The following is a 16,996-nucleotide window of genomic DNA, read 5'->3' as shown; positions in this document are numbered from 1 at the left end:
ACCCGGCCCTCTGGTCCCGGAGATGACGTTGAACGTGTTCCGTTTAGCTGTCGAGTTTGGGCCAGCTGATGCAAGATGCTGTTGCTTGTCACTTGCTGAAGGTAGTTTCCTCTGATGCGTTTCAAGATGTGATGTAACATTCTGGTCTTTGCCAGCTCTGTATCTCATTACTTCGAAACTTGGTGCCGATGAATTGCATGTTGTTCAATAAGGCCTAATTGAAGATTGTCGACAAGTCATCCTGTAGCCTCTCGCAGTCTAAGTCGTCTGTGATCCTCATCAGCACTATTGCATTGTCCACAGAGGACGATGTAGATGACGACGAAGCTGATTGGCTTGTGCGTCACGGTAATTCTCAGCTCGAATATATTCATAGTCATGGACTCGAATAATGTCGCCTGCATTCGTTGATTTACATATGCTGACTAATTATTCACAAAATTCATGATTCGTATCTTTGCCAGCAAGTAAGATCCTGGCCGCTGCCAGATAGGCCCTTTGCCGGTCAAATTCGTAGAGTTTGGCATTTTCTCAGTCGAATTGGCCGGCGAGTATATCTGTAAGCCCTAGACCCAAATATAATTTCAAAGTTTACAATATCTAAAAAATTGAATCGTTATACCGAAAATTTCAAATTTACATATAATATTGGATTAGCAACTGTGTAAGCCTTTATGAAACTTGTTTCGCCGTTTTTTCTTGCCAAAATCTGTCAACCCCGAGTGCGGATTGCGTCGTCTGCATGTTAATGCTTTTGGCAGAAAATGAGAGTTTTTAACACTGAAATTTAATTATGACGCAATCAAAATTATTTTATTAGTAAGTATCATAACCTAAGTATACATCATTGTGTTTATTAAAGGATTAACGATTTGAAAGTCAATTCTAAATAAAATAAAATTCAAGATAAATAATAATTTACGTATTCGTATAATAATATTAAGTGTATTCGTATAAACAAATAAAAGATACGCCCAACATACAGAACAAAAAACACGAATAAATATATATTTTTTATATCTTTTAGTTTATTCTCTTATATCTTAAGGTCACAAAACAAAGAGAGATTTCGGTCTGCTGATGCGAGTTTGCGATCACAACATTTGAAGGAGTAGCGAGTAGGTCCTTTGTCAACTGAGGAACAGCCAGGCCGTCACCCTGTGTTGAAACCATCAAATGTCAACAGAACGAGCATATTCGACTCGAGCTAGATGTATAAAAAGTATTCAGCCACAAATAAAATAATCGATGGACATTGCCTTAGTATACGCTATTACAGAATGTTTACACGTTCGTATAAGTCTTCTTGAATACTCAAGAGCACAGTACGACTACCAACAACACGGTAAGACTGTCAACTTCAGCACGACAGTATACAAGCAAGTACACGGTCCAACTGTCAACTTCAGAACGACAGTACAAGCAGCATTACTAATGTATTACAGGTAGTATTGATGATACCATCCACATCTTACCATTCGCATTTTCTATATACGGTTGTGGTTAAAAAAATTATCGGTAGCGATTATTTCTAATAGGTAATGCCCACGGAATCATGCCCGGTTAATTAAAAACTACACCATCAACGCTTACCCTCTCCCTCCTTGCCCATGAAACGTCGACGGAACACTGGATTTCCAACTGAATTCAACACACATCGTACAATGTTAACATCAAACTTAGAAGAATTAAGTAGATAACATAACAAAGTATTGATTTAACAATATCCAACGCGTTTTATTACGCGAGGTGCAGAAATCCGCTTAAATTACATACATAACTCTTCGTAAATACAACACTCATATACAACTTAATTGTAGCCTTGTATAATATAAACTTGTATAATATTTATTAATGCCACTTATTAATTCAGGAAAATTTCCTCAACACTCATAAGCTATTTAAGAGGTTTTTCTGGGTTTTCTTGTGTACACTAAAACATTTTTTTACTCAGACATATGTTCTCTTTGTCAATAATCAACTAGCTCGTATTCATTCTAGTTCAAGAGAAATGATGCGCTGGCGGCCCTTGCCACGACCACGTCTAGGTCCTGGAAGGCCAAAAAGGCCCGCAGGTTTGCTGGCAGTCCGGCCTGTGCGGCCACCTCTGGGAGGAGGGCGGCGCCAAAACATCGGGTCAGACTCAGACGGCACAATGATGTCAGACGGAGAGGTGATTCTGCAAGACGAAACGACGATAAACGCTCATAAAACTAAGATAAACGCTCATAAAACTACGATAAACGCTCATAAAAATACGATAAACGCTCATAAAACTAAGATAAACACTCGTAAAACCACGATAAATGTTCATAAAACTAAGATAAACATTTGTAAAACCACGATAAATGTTCATAAAACTAAGATAACCGCTCATAAAACCACGATAAATGTTCATAAAACTTAGATAAACGTTCATAAAAGTAAGATAAACGTTCATAAAACTACGAAAAACGCTCATAAAACGATAAGCGCTCATAAAACTAAGATAAACGCTCATAAAACAAAGATAAACGCTCATAAAACAACGATAAACGCACATAAAACTAAGATAAATGCTCATAAAACTACGATGAACGCTTACAAAATACGATAAACGCTCATAAAAATACGAAAAACGCCCTTAAAATTACGATAAACGCCCCTAAAACAGACATACACAAGCTGCACTATAATGTCAACAGGAGAGTTGATGCTGCGAGACGAAACATAACATAACATAACATAATGATGTCGGCGCTGAAATGTAGGCCTGATGTGGCCTGTCGCCGATTCTTTTCCTTTTCGTGCCTTGTTCATAGATCTAAACTCGTGTCATTTGACCGGATATTTTCATGACTGGCGATAGTTTGAAGAAGCTACTAGACTTCCACCGGGTTCGATAAGGAGCTAGGCATTTCAAATCTGAACATATATTTTTCCATAGCTTTATCTAGTCTGTTCTTGAACGCGTTCTTGAAACGACAATAATCGCTCATAAACTACCATGGAATAACAATTAAACTCATCGGTAGGTCATCCTTCTACGGGAAACTCTTAAGAGAGCACAGATTCATAAATCAATGTCTTTTTCATTTAAGAATAGATGGCTTAAGTTCAACACGATGAGATGCATTAAATAAAATATATAAATATATACACTAAATGTTCTTTTAAAAGTTTGAAAAAATCTAGCACAAATCGATCTGCAACCCCTTGTCTAAACTGACATTTAGTAAACACAGGTTAAATACGAAATTTTTGAAAGATAATAATATATTCGACAGTTAATAAGAAATACAAATGCACCATAAAAATAGGATGTATGGACAGTTTAAAAAATATATACAGCAGGCCGACTTTCAATATCCTGTTACAATTCATGCAATGCATATAAGGAAAAGAAACGGGAACAATTCGTTATTGAAGATTAATGGCCACACTACCATTCTTCAGCATCATGTCCCAGTTGACCTGAGGAATAAAATAAATCCAGCAAAATATCTAACTTTTATACAAGTAAAATACACCTACTAATTTTTGTTGAAAAAAACACATTTTTTGAAAAAATACACATTTTTGGAAGATTTACGGCCTTCCAACCTTGAGCCTCCTGAAGTGCGAGCCTCGCTGGGGATAACGATCTTTGGAGGTCCTCAGGCAGGTCCTCTGTGCGGTCCAAGGTCCCTCCGAACTCCCGGTACACCCACACGAACTCGGGCATGTCGCTGAAGAAGGTTAGGCGATTACTGGCGTGTTTAAAGGTGTAATTACGGTGGGATTACTGGTGTAATTACAGGTGTGATTACTGGTGTAATTACATCTGCGATTACAGGTGTGTACTGGTGGACTAATAGGATTGTCACGTCATCAACCTCAATTTATGCCTTTCTTCCAGCTCACGAAGCATAACGCCTTCCCTTTAGCCCATCTGGCATAGCGCATACCTTCGCATACCATGGCGCTTCACTTCCTACCCACTTGGCCTGACGTTTTATCGTCCACTCTCCAGCCCACCTAGAGGGTTGGAAGGAAGACCCTCGAGCAAACAAGCACAACGCTGCCCCTCCATCGTACCTGGTACGATGCAACCCCTACAGCCAACCTGGCATGGCGTAGTGCTGTCCGTATGATGGACAGCCTCTTGAGGACGCTAGCGTCGATAGTCTCACGGTCGCCCCAGACGCCTGTCAAGGTCGGTTTAGCGCCGCCCTTGAGCAGCGCGAGGAAGCAGGCTAGGTGGCGGTATACTACGCTGTGCTGCAGCGGCCATCCTGGCGTGCAGGTCGTGTGCGGGAACACCAGCTGAGAATCGGCCCCCGCAGCCATCAGCGACTGCGAGGACAAGAATTTTATAGTAATCATGGATGTGCGTAATATATAGTTGATATTATAATTTAAACTTGGACGCTAGTTCGAAGTTCAGTTCAATAGTTAAAAAATGAGAAATCTGACTGATTTTTTTTGTCCAAAATATGCCCACTACATAAACAAATAAAGAAACGCTATAGGCTCTAATCCAATAGGATTATTTAGATTACCTTCCAAAAAAGATTGAGGAACTCATGACTTCCACTTAATAGGTAAGTTATTTGAACATTTGTTTGTTTCGTATACGAAAATTTCTTTAACTTTGAATCATTGCAAATTCAGCATCTACTCCATCATGATTCAACATCTACTCCTAAATCGAAGCCGTTTTCGTAGTGGACACCATCATCATGACTCACTTTCGTTGTATGACTGAATTTATTTCCGAAGTGAATAAAATGTGGCTTAATCTGTTCATTTTTTCACTAAAGGCGACGGCAACAATCGTTTGTGGTTTCGGGTCGGGCGCTGGACTTGCTTATATTCTCTTAGTGACAATGAATTGGAATTTTTGCCCGGGAATGTGGTTGTCAAAATCGCAATTCAATGAAACAATGCACAATATACAACAATTTTATGTACAATTAATGGATTTAATAATTTTATATGTATTCATTAATGAACCTGAACAGCCGGCAGACAGCCTTCCCTGACGGCGAGTAGCAGCGGCGTGCAGCTGTTGCAGCGACTGCCGTCTGGGTCAGCGCCCGCCTCCAGCAGCAGCTATGAGGGGTTACAGGTGCAGGAATCGGTTAGGTTTTGGCGGTATTTTCTTCAATCTCAAATTATATTTTCCTTCTACCTCCAGCTAGAACCAAATATTTATTTCACATGCACTACATGCTTCTAACAATGGATTTCGTCACGATATGCATGTGAAAAGATTGATTTCGTCTCTGTTACACCACTTAAAGTTATAACATAACATAACATAGTGATGTCGGCTCTGAAGTGTAGGCCTGATGTGGCCTGTCGCCGATTCTTTTCCATTTCGTGCCTTGTTTATAGAATCTAAACTCGTGTCATTTGACCGGATCTTTTCATGACTGGCGATAGTTTGAAGAAGCTACTAGACTTCCACCGGGTTCGATAAGGAAAGACTTTTCAATCATTACTCTCTCGTTGCAACCATGTCTTCTCATACTGTAATCTTGCTGTTCATTGTTCTTCCCGAGGTGAAGTACCTTACACTTGTCAGCATTAAACCGCAGCTGCCACGTATCAGCCCAGTTAACTAAGCTGTCAAGATCATCTTGCAATTGCGCTTTATTTGACGCATTCTTTATTTGACGCATTCTTATCCCCCTGATATGAAACAAAATTATTCGCTGTCCTTTTTTTACATTACAGTTTGCTTTTATTTTTCTGTCAAATAATTTGATGCGCAACTCATCAATCCTCATTTGAGGATAACCGCATTTTTTTAGTACGGGAATTGGTCTCACAAGAAGATTACCCTTCAGGACGTCCATAGGCAAATCCTGCTCCATTTGGAGCGAAAGTCAATCATATATAAATAATAATTAGTATAGATTATAGTACGTCACTACATTAGACCTATAGGCTGTAGTGCTGGGGAGAAAGTTAGTGTGTACAAATTTGGACATCACTAAAACCTTCAAGATGTGGTGATGGCTGAGGGACGCTGCCACGAAGAGGGGCGTCTGTCCCTTGACGTCCACTGCGTCCACGTCAGCGCCCGCCTCCAGCAGCACCTTCACGCAAGCGGTGTTGCCACCTGTGAGGGCAGAGAGGGTAATCAGGAGAGAAGGGTAATAAAAAAGATTCGCTTTCAGGTGATTCGGAATAATACTCTTTGGGTAGTCAAGAAAATTACCCTTCTGGTGATCATAAATGTAACCCTTTGGGCAATAAGGAATATTAAACTTTGTGCATTCAGGAAGATTACCCTTAGAGTATGCAAAAAGATTGCCCATTGGATAAGCAGGCGAGATGAGTAAGATCAAAGACTCGTATTAAAAACATGGTAAATTAAGATGATGACAACATGAAGATCACGATAATCAAAGACGGTTGATAACCGGCAACAGCGACGGTTGAAAATCCCATACAGGTAATTGCCAGCCATTATAACGGGGATTAGAAACTAAATAAAATTTAAATCTTACTACTGGAAGTACCAATTTTCATGAACCAGAAATTATATCGTGAAATTATACCAGCTAGCAACATACTAACACTCACCAACAACGGCCTCCCTCAGCGGCGTGGCCATGAGCGGTCTTGTTCTGGCAATAATGCATTTCGCCCTGAGATTTTCATCCTTCAGGAGATTCCTCAGTGACTCTGTCTGCCCTGCACGAGCGGCCTCGTGTAGCCGCGTGTCATGCGAAGACCCATCATCGCAGGTAATCGCCCGCAGCCGCAACAAGGGCGCACTACCCGCTGGGGTAGGCGCTAACATACGTGTCAAGCTAGAGCCCGAGAAAAGAGTGGGAGGCAGAGGAGGAGGAGGAGGAGGCACCGACTGTACTCTTCCACCAGCTTCATCATCAGAAATGGCTTCCACGATGTTATTGTTGCGTTGGTCATCAAGAGATTCAGCTGATGGTGGTTCATCGTCTGGAGCTAGTTGTACTCCACAGGTACAGCAGTGTACCGAGTACAAAGGCCTGACGACCACCACACTGTCGTCACACGTACACATGATCTCCGGGGACATACACTCATCGTCGCCACATTCTTCACAGTGCACACACACCGGCATAGACTCTTCAGTTTCATCAAAGGCTTTCATCTCTTCGTAGCTCTCGCAAGTGCACCAGCAGTTACAGACCGACGCGTGGCAGCAAGCAAGTTCTCCTTCACACCCAACCGCGTTTCGATATTCAGAGCTGCTAGATTGTCCGGCCGTGACCGAAGCCTCGTCTTTGTCTGACGATTCACGGATAAATTTATCTAATTGTGCCCTGAATGCTATGAAGTTGTTTGTACATTCACAAGCGAAACTGCTTGACTGTTCAGGTATTTTATAATCGCCATCGAAACTTTTTGACTGAACCGCCGATATCGCATATCCATCGTCGGAAATAGTTAGTTGTTCAACAGACATTGTATCGGTATCAGTTGATGCCTCCATCTCATAATCGAGTCGCTCTACCATGGGTGATGGACCTGATACGTTAGTCAATTCAGAACTACCCAATTGATCTCCAATGGGTAGATGACAATATTCTCGTCGAACTTCATCAGAAGATTGTTGAGCGGTACCAAGCGTACCTGTTGAGATATGTTGGCTACCTGATGGATCGTTGGCCATAGCATCCATACCTATTCTTTGAAATTCCTGATTTGATAGTTGGGCTACCGATGAGCTTTGTACGCTCCTTCCATGTTCTGGTAATGGCTGCTCAGATGGAACTTTTATCTTGGAATCAACAGCTGGTGTCTGCATTGCGGCGTCTGCTTCGGCCATGTCGTAATGCCTCATTACGGAATGCCACAATAAATCTAGTTAGACTAGCGCAACTAACACTGATAGATCAAAATCCTGCAAGAGACTCAATTGTTTTAAGATATTATACGTACATAGCTTACTTACGAATGGTTAGAAATTACATTAATAATGAATTGCTTAACTTCTCTGAGAATCTCGAATCTGATGGTTTTAATGCAGCACTGGTTTGGTGCTGCATGCTGCGCGGCGTGCAGTATTAATGCTGCGTAGCATGCTCAGCTACTTCGGTGCTGCATGCTGCCGCATTTGCCGCTGCTGCACGCATTCAGAAATAGCAGCAGCACTTGGCAACCGCTAGCATTCAGCATACCTACTCCATTCCCTCACCCGGGCCCAAAAGTTCAAGTTATTCCTTTAATTTTTCCTCGTATGTAAGTAAGGCTGATCATGTACACACACGCTCATTAATGAAATACACATTTTTGCCTCTAATTTTAAAGCATACTTCATACATCTTTACTTACTTCCTAGCACGGCCACATATAGGAAACATATTGCAATGTATTCACCCAACGCGTCCACGTAAGGGAAACGTATGGTCATGTTGGTACCCATCATGGCCACATGTAGGAAAAATATAGTACCATTACTATACATATGATATAACTTATCTGATGGGGCGACTCTTTGGTTATAGAAAGAAGTCGTCTGAATCCTTAGTTAGGTGACTTCCTAAACTTCAGCTTCGAGAAACACGCTGAAGTAGTCTTTTAGCTGAAGTAGTGATGAGTAAGATTGGAAGAAAAATATTTATTTGAGATTACGAGTAAATATTCGGCAATGCGAGATTGTACGGTTATATAGTGCTCGGAAAATATTTATTTTGATTCGGGTTTGAAATAGGTGAGCGGATTAACCCAATATCACAATATAGAGCAGCGGATTAACCCGAAATTACCATATTGACTAGCGGATTAACAACCCGTTACCATGAAGTTCAGCAGAATAATCAGATATAACAATATAGATCTATAGAACATATGCGGTATTTTTTATGACACTTAACTCAAATTAAGACATAATCGTGAACGTACTCTTTTTCAATTCATATGATATAATACTTCATGTAATACTTTATTAAAACACAAATTTTTCAGTTGCAAAAACATCAGTCTAGACTCAAAGAAATGAGTGTAACGATGTCCAAACAGCGCCCTTTTTTTCGTGTATCTATCTGCAATCAGTGCCCATGCCTCTCTCAGCGTGTGTTGGGGATAATAATATGCGTTTAAAAATTACTTTTTCAAGACAACACTTCATAAGAGGCCTGTGTCTCCGATTTTCACATGTACAATGAATTTCTCATTTTGTTTTAAATATTAACAAAAGTATTTCAAATTATTTTTGTAATATTAAAAAATTAAATTTTTAATCATTTATTCTGCCAATTGATTCATGCCTTGTCTCCGAGTTTACGCTAGTGTGCAATATTTCAAATCGATTAGACTGCTAGAAGTGTGTTAAATATTGATTATAAGATATGTAGCAGACAACAAGAAGTGAAGTTAAAGAAAAGTGTTGTAAAAAGTGTCACAAGTTGACAATAAGGCTCATTCATTTCTGTGAGTGCACTTTTAGTTTTAGTGGTTCACCATGCAACCGTGTATTAAGCTACGCGGTACGGAGTGTAGCGGCTACAGCACATATCTCTGCCATACGTTACATGAGCCTGCCGGCAGGGTACATACCCTCACATGTCCATGACCCTCTCGTGTCTATGACCCTCACGTGTCTATGACCCTCACGAGCCCACGATCAACTGCGGCGCATCTTCGTCATGGGTCTTCCCTCCCGAGGGCCAGTAATAGACATTGGGCAGCTGGCACCCCGCCCGACCCTCAACACAGCATGCAGCACCCCGCCCGACTCTTGGCACTACAGGCAGCACCCCGCCCGACTCTCGGCTCGACCCTACATGGATATCTATCTAGGATAGGTTAGATGCTTGTTACTGATTCGCTCGCCCAAATATTTTTTCGGCTTTTGCTTCTATACTTCCTTCATATACTTTATATGAAGGATTTTCACATACTTCATATACTTTTATCTTCAAAAATTCATAACTATGAAGAAAATGAAAATATGAAAACGTTTGCTTGTGCGTACTTCATAGCATCGACATCTTAACTTGTGTTAACGTAACCTCAGCTACCCATTTCAAGAAACGGCGGTTCGTTACCATCATTTGTAAAATGAAAGATAAGATTCCAAACTATTGGTGAATTAATTTTTTCAATCGTAGAGCGTCAAAGTGGATGGTTTCTTACTGGGGTCTCGCTAGATCTTTATACTTGAAGTGTATTCTTCATCGGTATCCCTCCTAATAGGCGAAGTAAAAACCGATCTTCTTTTTTAAGGTCTTGTTATCAGTATGGTACGATAAATACCTCATTCTTTCGTATAATTTTTTCACAGAAGCATCATTTCAACCTTGTAATAAGTGTCTCATTTATTATTATGGTAGATTGGGTCTTTCGTACCTTGATGTTCGAATAAATCAAAAGATCTAAATCGAAGCTATGGTAAAGCAAGGAGGATGTGTGTGGGAAAGCTCGCTAAATATTAGATTTTCCCGCTAAAATTGTCACGTTAGGTTAAGCGCGCTGGAATCTGAGTTCACTGCTTGTCGAGCCCTGAAGACACGCGCGTCTTGTACGCTCTTCGTTTCCAGTCAGCGTTGCTTTGCTGTACTGCGGTTTGCACCCTGCGTCATGTGAATTAATACTGGTATTTTTCGCAACTGTTGTCTTAGCCATACTATACTGACTTGTGAGTTGTGTTTAATTGGTTTAGGTGGGGCGCAATTATGGATGTGAATTAGATGTAAGTTGTTGGCCTCTAAAGTCTAAAGTCTGACTAAACGGTTTCCGTTTACCAGCTAGTCATTTCGCTAGCCAGTCATGGTTTTCTATTAGTTTATATTTTGTCAGCACCACAACAGTCTGCTCGCTATAACTCCCTAGCGCGGCAGTACCTGTAGCCTGATGCTGACTGTCACTTTTATTCAAGGTACGCCGGTAGGACTGCGAGGTTTTCCTGACCAGTTCACCTCCGGAGCCTTTGCATAGTTCTACCGGTAGTTGTGACTAGAGATTGGCAGCACAACGTGCCTGCTTCAATCGTGGGCTGATTCACCACGTCACCGTCAGGGGCCACTTCAACCTCGGGAATCTTAAACTTGCTTTAAGTTGAGTGGGGCACGTATGCGTGCTTCCATACCGTGTGTTGGTGTGCGAGCTCGTGAGAAGCCGACTAGGACAGTAGACTATTTAGTTTAGCATTCACTGTCACATGTAATCCAGCCTAGTATCCACTGTCCTTTCGTTTCTAATTTAGTTGATTGATAGTTTCTTTGACACATTCAGGTGTCTAATCTTAAGCAAGCAAGTTACAAGCTCGTTAACTCCCTAAATTATTGTTAATTCTATCCTTAATTATACTTGTTAAAGAAAAATAAATAGTCTTCGTCATTGTCCTTCCTTCCGACTAAGGCCTTAGAGGTTGCCCTGACAGGATGCTTTATTCCAAAATTATACAGAATGAGAATATTGTTTATTGAATTGAATATGCATTTTACGGGGGAACCATTAATCAAGGCACAATTAAAATTTTCATTCATTTTTATTTGTACAAAAACCTCAGTAGTATTTACACTTCCACTTTGACTGAATCCATACAACGTATATATCTGTCAACCTATTCTGGGAGCATTTTGTCTAAATAATATCGACGACATGTCAACAAAACATACGGTAATCACAATCTAAAAAAATACATAATAATTTACGATAAGAAAATCAGAACTCGAATTTTCAAAACTATTTTTTTCTTTCCATGGGAAGATATTGCTGTTTTTCTGTGCAACTTCTTCTTCTGCAAGGATTTGCAACTTCTTTTACATATTCTATAGATAAACTACTTCACCAGCCGCCATTTCACGCGTTTTTTCGATAACAAAATTATAAATAATCCATGAACAATACACAAGAAAATGCAAGGCAAATACCATCAAATTTACACCACTGACGACATCAACATGGCGTGTTTGAAGCATTCCGACATTTATTATGTAGAGAGCCAAGTTAGGATCCCCAGCAGGCATCTGACGTTGAAATAACGTTGATTGAACTCTTAATCAACGTCGTTTCCACGTCATTTGCCTGGAGAGGAAGGGTGGAATAGGTTATAGATGTAGTCAAGGTGAGATTGACTTGAATCACCGAAACAAACTCAGTGTATAAAAGAACTGTTATATCCACTATATAACACAACTATTATATAATATTGAGGGTGAAGTTGCCTTGAGCTTTAGGACATCATTTTTGACTATTATTACTGAAGGTAAAAATTTTTAATCCAGCACGAGGTCGCAGCTAAGTGAAAGTCTCTGGTAGGCTGGGCTGCGTCCAGGTAAGCTTTGCAGTCAGCAGAGCGTCGGTGTCCAGAGCATCCAGCAGCTGCACCTGCAATTAAGCGGTTGTGATATACCTTTAATATTACTGCCATCTACACCCGCAGTTACTGCCCTAAACACTTACAGTTACTGCAGTCAACACCTGCAGTAACTGCTTTGAAGGGGCTTGAATATATCGACGATAATGTGAAGGGGCATGAAGGGAAGGTTATGCAGATCATGTGGAGGGGGCATGAAGGGAAGGTTATGCAGATCATTTGAAGGGGCATGAAGGGAAGGTTATGCAGATCATATGGAACGGGGCGTGAATGAAGGGTGATGGAGGTCATATGAAATGTATCTACAGCTTGCATTGTTATAAACTTGATAAACTTGAAATATTATGCATCATTTACTAAAAATTTGGTACGGTAATGGGAGTTCAGTAAAAATTGTTGTGAACCTGATGTCAGTGACTTGGTGAAACTCGCTAAATACACACAGCAGCATATATCTCATGAGTGATTTGTGAGTTTAGTTATAAAAGCCACTATTGATTTTCTAAAACAGTTACAAACTGATACGTATTTTTTATATTGCGGCCCTGGGACCCACGTCACTACCTGCTGCCTGATGTAGCTGACGAGGGACTCCAGGCAGCGAGGATCAGCCTGAGGCTCAGCAATGTTTTCCAGCACCTTACTCGTCTGGGTGTCTTGTTCTTCCCCAGCCTCATTATCTCTGTTGGGGAATAAACAGTTAACAAAAATATGAAAAATTGCTTAAATAATTAATGAGCAACTTTCTGCTTCATTAGGACAGGTTAATTAGGAAATTATAAATACCAGTGAAAAAAACAGGGGTAAATTCAAATATCACTTAGACTGGGAATTAGATGAAATGATTTTAAAGAAACGCAATTTACTTATTTTGTGTTGTTTGGTTTTTATATTATTTTACTTATAATTTGAACATGGGTCCCTATATTCTAACATCAGGTCTTGCCACTCACAGCATGATTTAAAATTAAAATAACAATCCTTACGTACTTTTAATCTCAAATTTACAGAGTTCATGTAATCCATCCTAAAAAGTATATATTTTATATATACTACAATATGAAAGTATGTTTTAGATTCTCACATTAAACGTCTCACAAGTCTCCGCCACACGGCTCCTGCCAGGTCTCGGTCGCTCCCAAGCAGACCCTCATCATAGCTCACAAGTGATGTCTGTAAGTGCGAGTTCATATCTTCTAGGTCAGCTCTCTTGCTGGTAGACCGCACCTGAGGCATAAATTCTATTATATCAAATCTTTTCCACAAATCAAAGACCAAAAATTCAGTTCATATTAGGTAACTAAAATTTAAACTTTTTGATTCTTTGAATCAATTTCAACTATTTAAAATTTTTTCATTATATTAAACTTAGCTACTTGGGTCACTATTTCAATAAATTTATTTTTACCTTTTAAATCACAACATGAGAAAAAAAACATTTTCATGATTACATCTAAATACTGATTCTTCAAATTTCATCATAGTCATAAACTATCAATATTCAACATTTTGTGAAGATCAGATGAAACAAGGAGGTTTTAAAATGAAAATTCAAATTATTGTGATGATTGTCCCCAACAATAATACTAAAATTATCCAATTGTTCCCAAAAGTCTTATAACTTTCAACCTCAATATTATAACTTATGTCTACCAAAAGTTAAGCAAGCAACTGACACCCAAATCCTTGATTTTGGCATTAGTGTCATCCCATAGTGCAGAGATGAGGGCATTTCTTGCTGTCTTGCCATCCTCTCCCTCAGCCATTAGCCTCACTGAGACTAGCCACACCTGCAGCTCCATGACCAGGAACCAGGAGAATAATGTGTCTTGAAGAGACAGCACTGAAAAACACAGTAATTTTAGTGCCATCCTCTCCCTCAGCCATTAGCCTCACTGAGACTAGCCACACCTGCAGCTCCATGACCAGGAACCAGGAGAACAATGTGTCTTGAAGAGACAGCACTGAAAAACACAGTAATTTTAGTGCCATCCTCTCCCTCAGCCATTAACCTCACTGAGACTAGCCACACCTGCAGCTCCATGACCAGGAACCAGGAGAACAATGTGTCTTGAAGAGACAGCACTGAAGAATGCAGTTATTTTAGAATAAATATCAAGAATTTACACTAAGAATGAGTAATTGTGGATTGACCCTAGAAAAAACGATTCAATTGTAAAATTCAACAAATTATGTGATAATTTTTCTATTTCTTTTGCATGGAAAAACTGAAACAATGGAAGTTGTTGTTGTTTCAGTTCCATGGAACTGAAACAACTTATGATTTAATACTTGAAAAGGTGTGTTGGAATATAGCTTAAGAAAAGGACTGTTTCATCAATGTATAGTTTAAAATATTCATCAATCAAACAGAAGTGGAAGTTGACACTTTATCATTATAAATGTATGTGTCAATACAACACCTTATTTGTAACTAAAAAGGGAAAATTTTGAAAATACAGCATATTTTCAAACAGAAAACTAAACTGACAAACTTGTACAGTTCTTATCCTATAAAATTTAGAATCAATAGTTTTTTCTTAGGTTGTCAGTTCTTAATACTTAGGTTTTAATATTTTTCAAATATATATTTATATTTAGATTTTCACTAATCATTGCTTTGCATTCTATATAACTTTTTAAACTGATGATGAAGCTGGAGTCCGAAACATTTACAATGATGATAAGGTGAATTTAGATTGCATTCAAACTTTTGCAGATGTAGGATTTTATTTTAGAGTATAAACCTATAAAATAGTGAACTAAGAAAACCCACCTTTAAAAAACAGAAGAATATCTGTATTTTGGGAGATGTTTGAGTAAAGATCATAGCCACATCTGAGGAGCATACTTTGAGATCTCTTTTTGCTTGAAAATATCTTTGACAAAAATCCTTTTCCATCCTTGAACTGGTCAGGTGACTTGGAAAACAAATGATTGGAGCTGCTGTGGAAAGTACGCTCACATTGAGACACATGTGCCTGTAGATTGCATAAAGCAGTGCCACAACCTAGTGGGTAATTTTGAAATTTTGCTACCAGATTTTTATTATGGTTTAAAAGAAGACATGTTGAATTAAATAAAATAGATGCATATGCTTCAGTTGGAGTGAAGTAGAAATTGGAAGGAAATGTTCTTAGTTTCATCCTTGAAAAGTTCATATTGTTGGCTTTCTAATTATCACTCTTTCAGAAAGATGTAAGCTCAATAATCACGTGAATCTAAGCAATCAAACTTCATGATTTATGATTGTCAATAGAACCATATTTTTGGTACTGTAAGTAAAAAAAATTTATTAAGTACCTGGAAATGTTCATGCACAGCAGCATTAGTCATAACTCAACTATTGGAAGTACGGTAGTAATAATAACAATAATAAATGTAAGAACCTATTTAGGTACCGGTACCCCAAAAGGATAAAATTGATTGGTCATTTCACAGGTAATTTTTTAATGCTGCTGGCAAAAATGTGCCATATTAATATTTTTTTGCAGGAGAAATGGGCAAAGGGATATTTATACAATTCTGAACTTATTAGCAATCATAAGCATTTTTAGCGCATTTTCTCATTTATGGAAAAAATGCACTATTGTGCTCGCCATGTCCATCCGTCCGTCCGTCTGTCTGTCTGTCCATGAACTCAAGTTTTCGTCGATGAGAAAATGCGCTCTCTGTCACTCACTGCAGTGAGTACTGAGTTATATTTTTTTCTTATTCATTCTAATCCAAAACAGGCTGGAAAAATCCTATTTTTGTCTGAAATATCATGGCTCTAATATCATATAATTTCAGTGGGTATGAAATCTTGCAGCTCAAAAGTCATAAATTTTTGCTTGATTGAAAAATTCATGGTTTGCTTTTTGCAAACATGTCATTTCATAACATTTTTCACATCCGCAATTCACATTACTTTACCATTCCCGCAAAAACATCCTGCAGAATGTAACCATCATAATGTAAACAAGTCAAGCTAAACTTTTTGTTGAGGTCATTTCAGACTGCATTAACATATTTTCAGCTTACAGTAAAGGCAAATGTTATTGTTGTTGCCGTTTGACTGTATTAAGAGTTAAATTAGAGACTTGGGATGCATGGATTTTGTAAATAAATTTGAACCTTGTAAATGGTTTTTCATGGCTGAGATATAGAATTCATGGCTTGAAAAAATGAAATCACGGCTAGAAGAAATGGAATCATGGCTGGCAAATCCATACAACCACAGCTCAAGAAATTTAGTTGCAGCTCACCAAGTAGATATATTCCATGCTTGATCCAAAATAGGCTTTGTTTTTGTTTGTTTTAATCTTAGGATTCAACAAGTCTTACTTTATTTAGCCTATTTATAATCTAAACTATGCAATTTAATGAATTCCTATAGCTAAACATGATTCAATTTCAATTGAGTTTTTTATATTTTAAAAATAAAATTCAAAAAATTAATTTTTTATTATTTGATAATAAAATTGGAAATTAATTGTACATGTGTAAAAGTAATTTTTAAATGCATATTATTTCACTTGCAGTTGATGAAAATCACCTATAAATATTCATTTTCACCCATTAATACAGAAAATCTAAAATCTCTGCCTGACTTTTTTACATTGGGGCATCAGCCATCAGATCTGGATGCGGAGCAGCGGACAAAGCACTAGCTAGGCCTAATAGCTAGCAGCAGCCAGCTGACTGGGTGCCAGTAATTCACAGATTTGCAGTCAC

At 38.8% G+C, this 16,996-nt stretch overlaps 2 protein-coding genes across 3 annotated transcripts; both read right to left on the bottom strand.

Annotated features, from left to right (window-relative positions):
- Positions 1–1,000: 1,000 nt before the first annotated feature.
- LOC108678266 lies at positions 1,001–9,580 on the bottom strand. Of its 2 annotated transcripts, XM_018166647.2 has the most exons (7): positions 9,517–9,580; positions 6,556–7,861; positions 5,967–6,088; positions 4,975–5,073; positions 4,085–4,314; positions 3,583–3,707; positions 1,001–2,179 (listed from the first exon to the last, which is right to left on the bottom strand). In XM_018166647.2, exons 2-7 carry the CDS (start codon positions 7,799–7,801, stop codon positions 1,998–2,000), a joined length of 2,004 nt encoding a protein of 667 aa, XP_018022136.1. In that variant the 5' UTR covers positions 7,802–7,861; positions 9,517–9,580; the 3' UTR covers positions 1,001–1,997. The 2 variants fall into 2 exon arrangements, with proteins under 2 accessions (XP_018022136.1, XP_018022129.1); XM_018166640.2 differs by lacking the exon at positions 9,517–9,580 and having other exon boundaries at positions 6,556–8,012.
- Positions 9,581–11,433: 1,853 nt separating this feature from the next.
- LOC108678178 (ubiquinol-cytochrome-c reductase complex assembly factor 1) lies at positions 11,434–14,151 on the bottom strand. Its single transcript, XM_018166539.2, has 4 exons — positions 13,957–14,151; positions 13,365–13,507; positions 12,845–12,962; positions 11,434–12,291 (listed from the first exon to the last, which is right to left on the bottom strand). The coding sequence occupies exons 1-4, from the start codon at positions 14,149–14,151 to the stop codon at positions 12,202–12,204; spliced, it is 546 nt and encodes a 181-aa protein (XP_018022028.1). The 3' UTR covers positions 11,434–12,201.
- Positions 14,152–16,996: the final 2,845 nt, after the last annotated feature.

This window comes from Hyalella azteca, unplaced genomic scaffold (assembly GCF_000764305.2).
Source record: "Hyalella azteca isolate HAZT.00-mixed unplaced genomic scaffold, Hazt_2.0.2 contig7276, whole genome shotgun sequence".
Classification (NCBI taxonomy): domain Eukaryota; kingdom Metazoa; phylum Arthropoda; class Malacostraca; order Amphipoda; family Hyalellidae; genus Hyalella; species Hyalella azteca.
The sequence above is the reverse complement of the archived record's forward strand: the minus strand, read 5'-3'. Positions and strand labels throughout refer to the sequence as shown.

Bases quoted from the DNA above. Each gene is read 5' to 3' on its own strand.
- LOC108678266 (XM_018166647.2), bottom strand. From the start codon at position 7,801: ATGAGGCATTACGACATGGCCGAAGCAGACGCCGCAATGCAGACACCA. The intron at 5,074-5,966 runs GTTTTAGTGATG...AACCCCTCATAG, and splicing joins GCCATCACCACATCTTGAAG to CTGCTGCTGGAGGCGGGCGC. The intron at 2,180-3,582 runs GTTGGAAGGCCG...TTCGTCTTGCAG, and splicing joins CGCACTTCAGGAGGCTCAAG to AATCACCTCTCCGTCTGACA.
- LOC108678178 (XM_018166539.2), bottom strand. From the start codon at position 14,151: ATGGCACTAAAATTACTGTGTTTTTCAGTGCTGTCTCTTCAAGACACA. The intron at 13,508-13,956 runs GTCAGTTGCTTG...TTTATGCCTCAG, and splicing joins CCAAAATCAAGGATTTGGGT to GTGCGGTCTACCAGCAAGAG. The intron at 12,292-12,844 runs GTAGTGACGTGG...GCTTAATTGCAG, and splicing joins TCAGCTACATCAGGCAGCAG to GTGCAGCTGCTGGATGCTCT.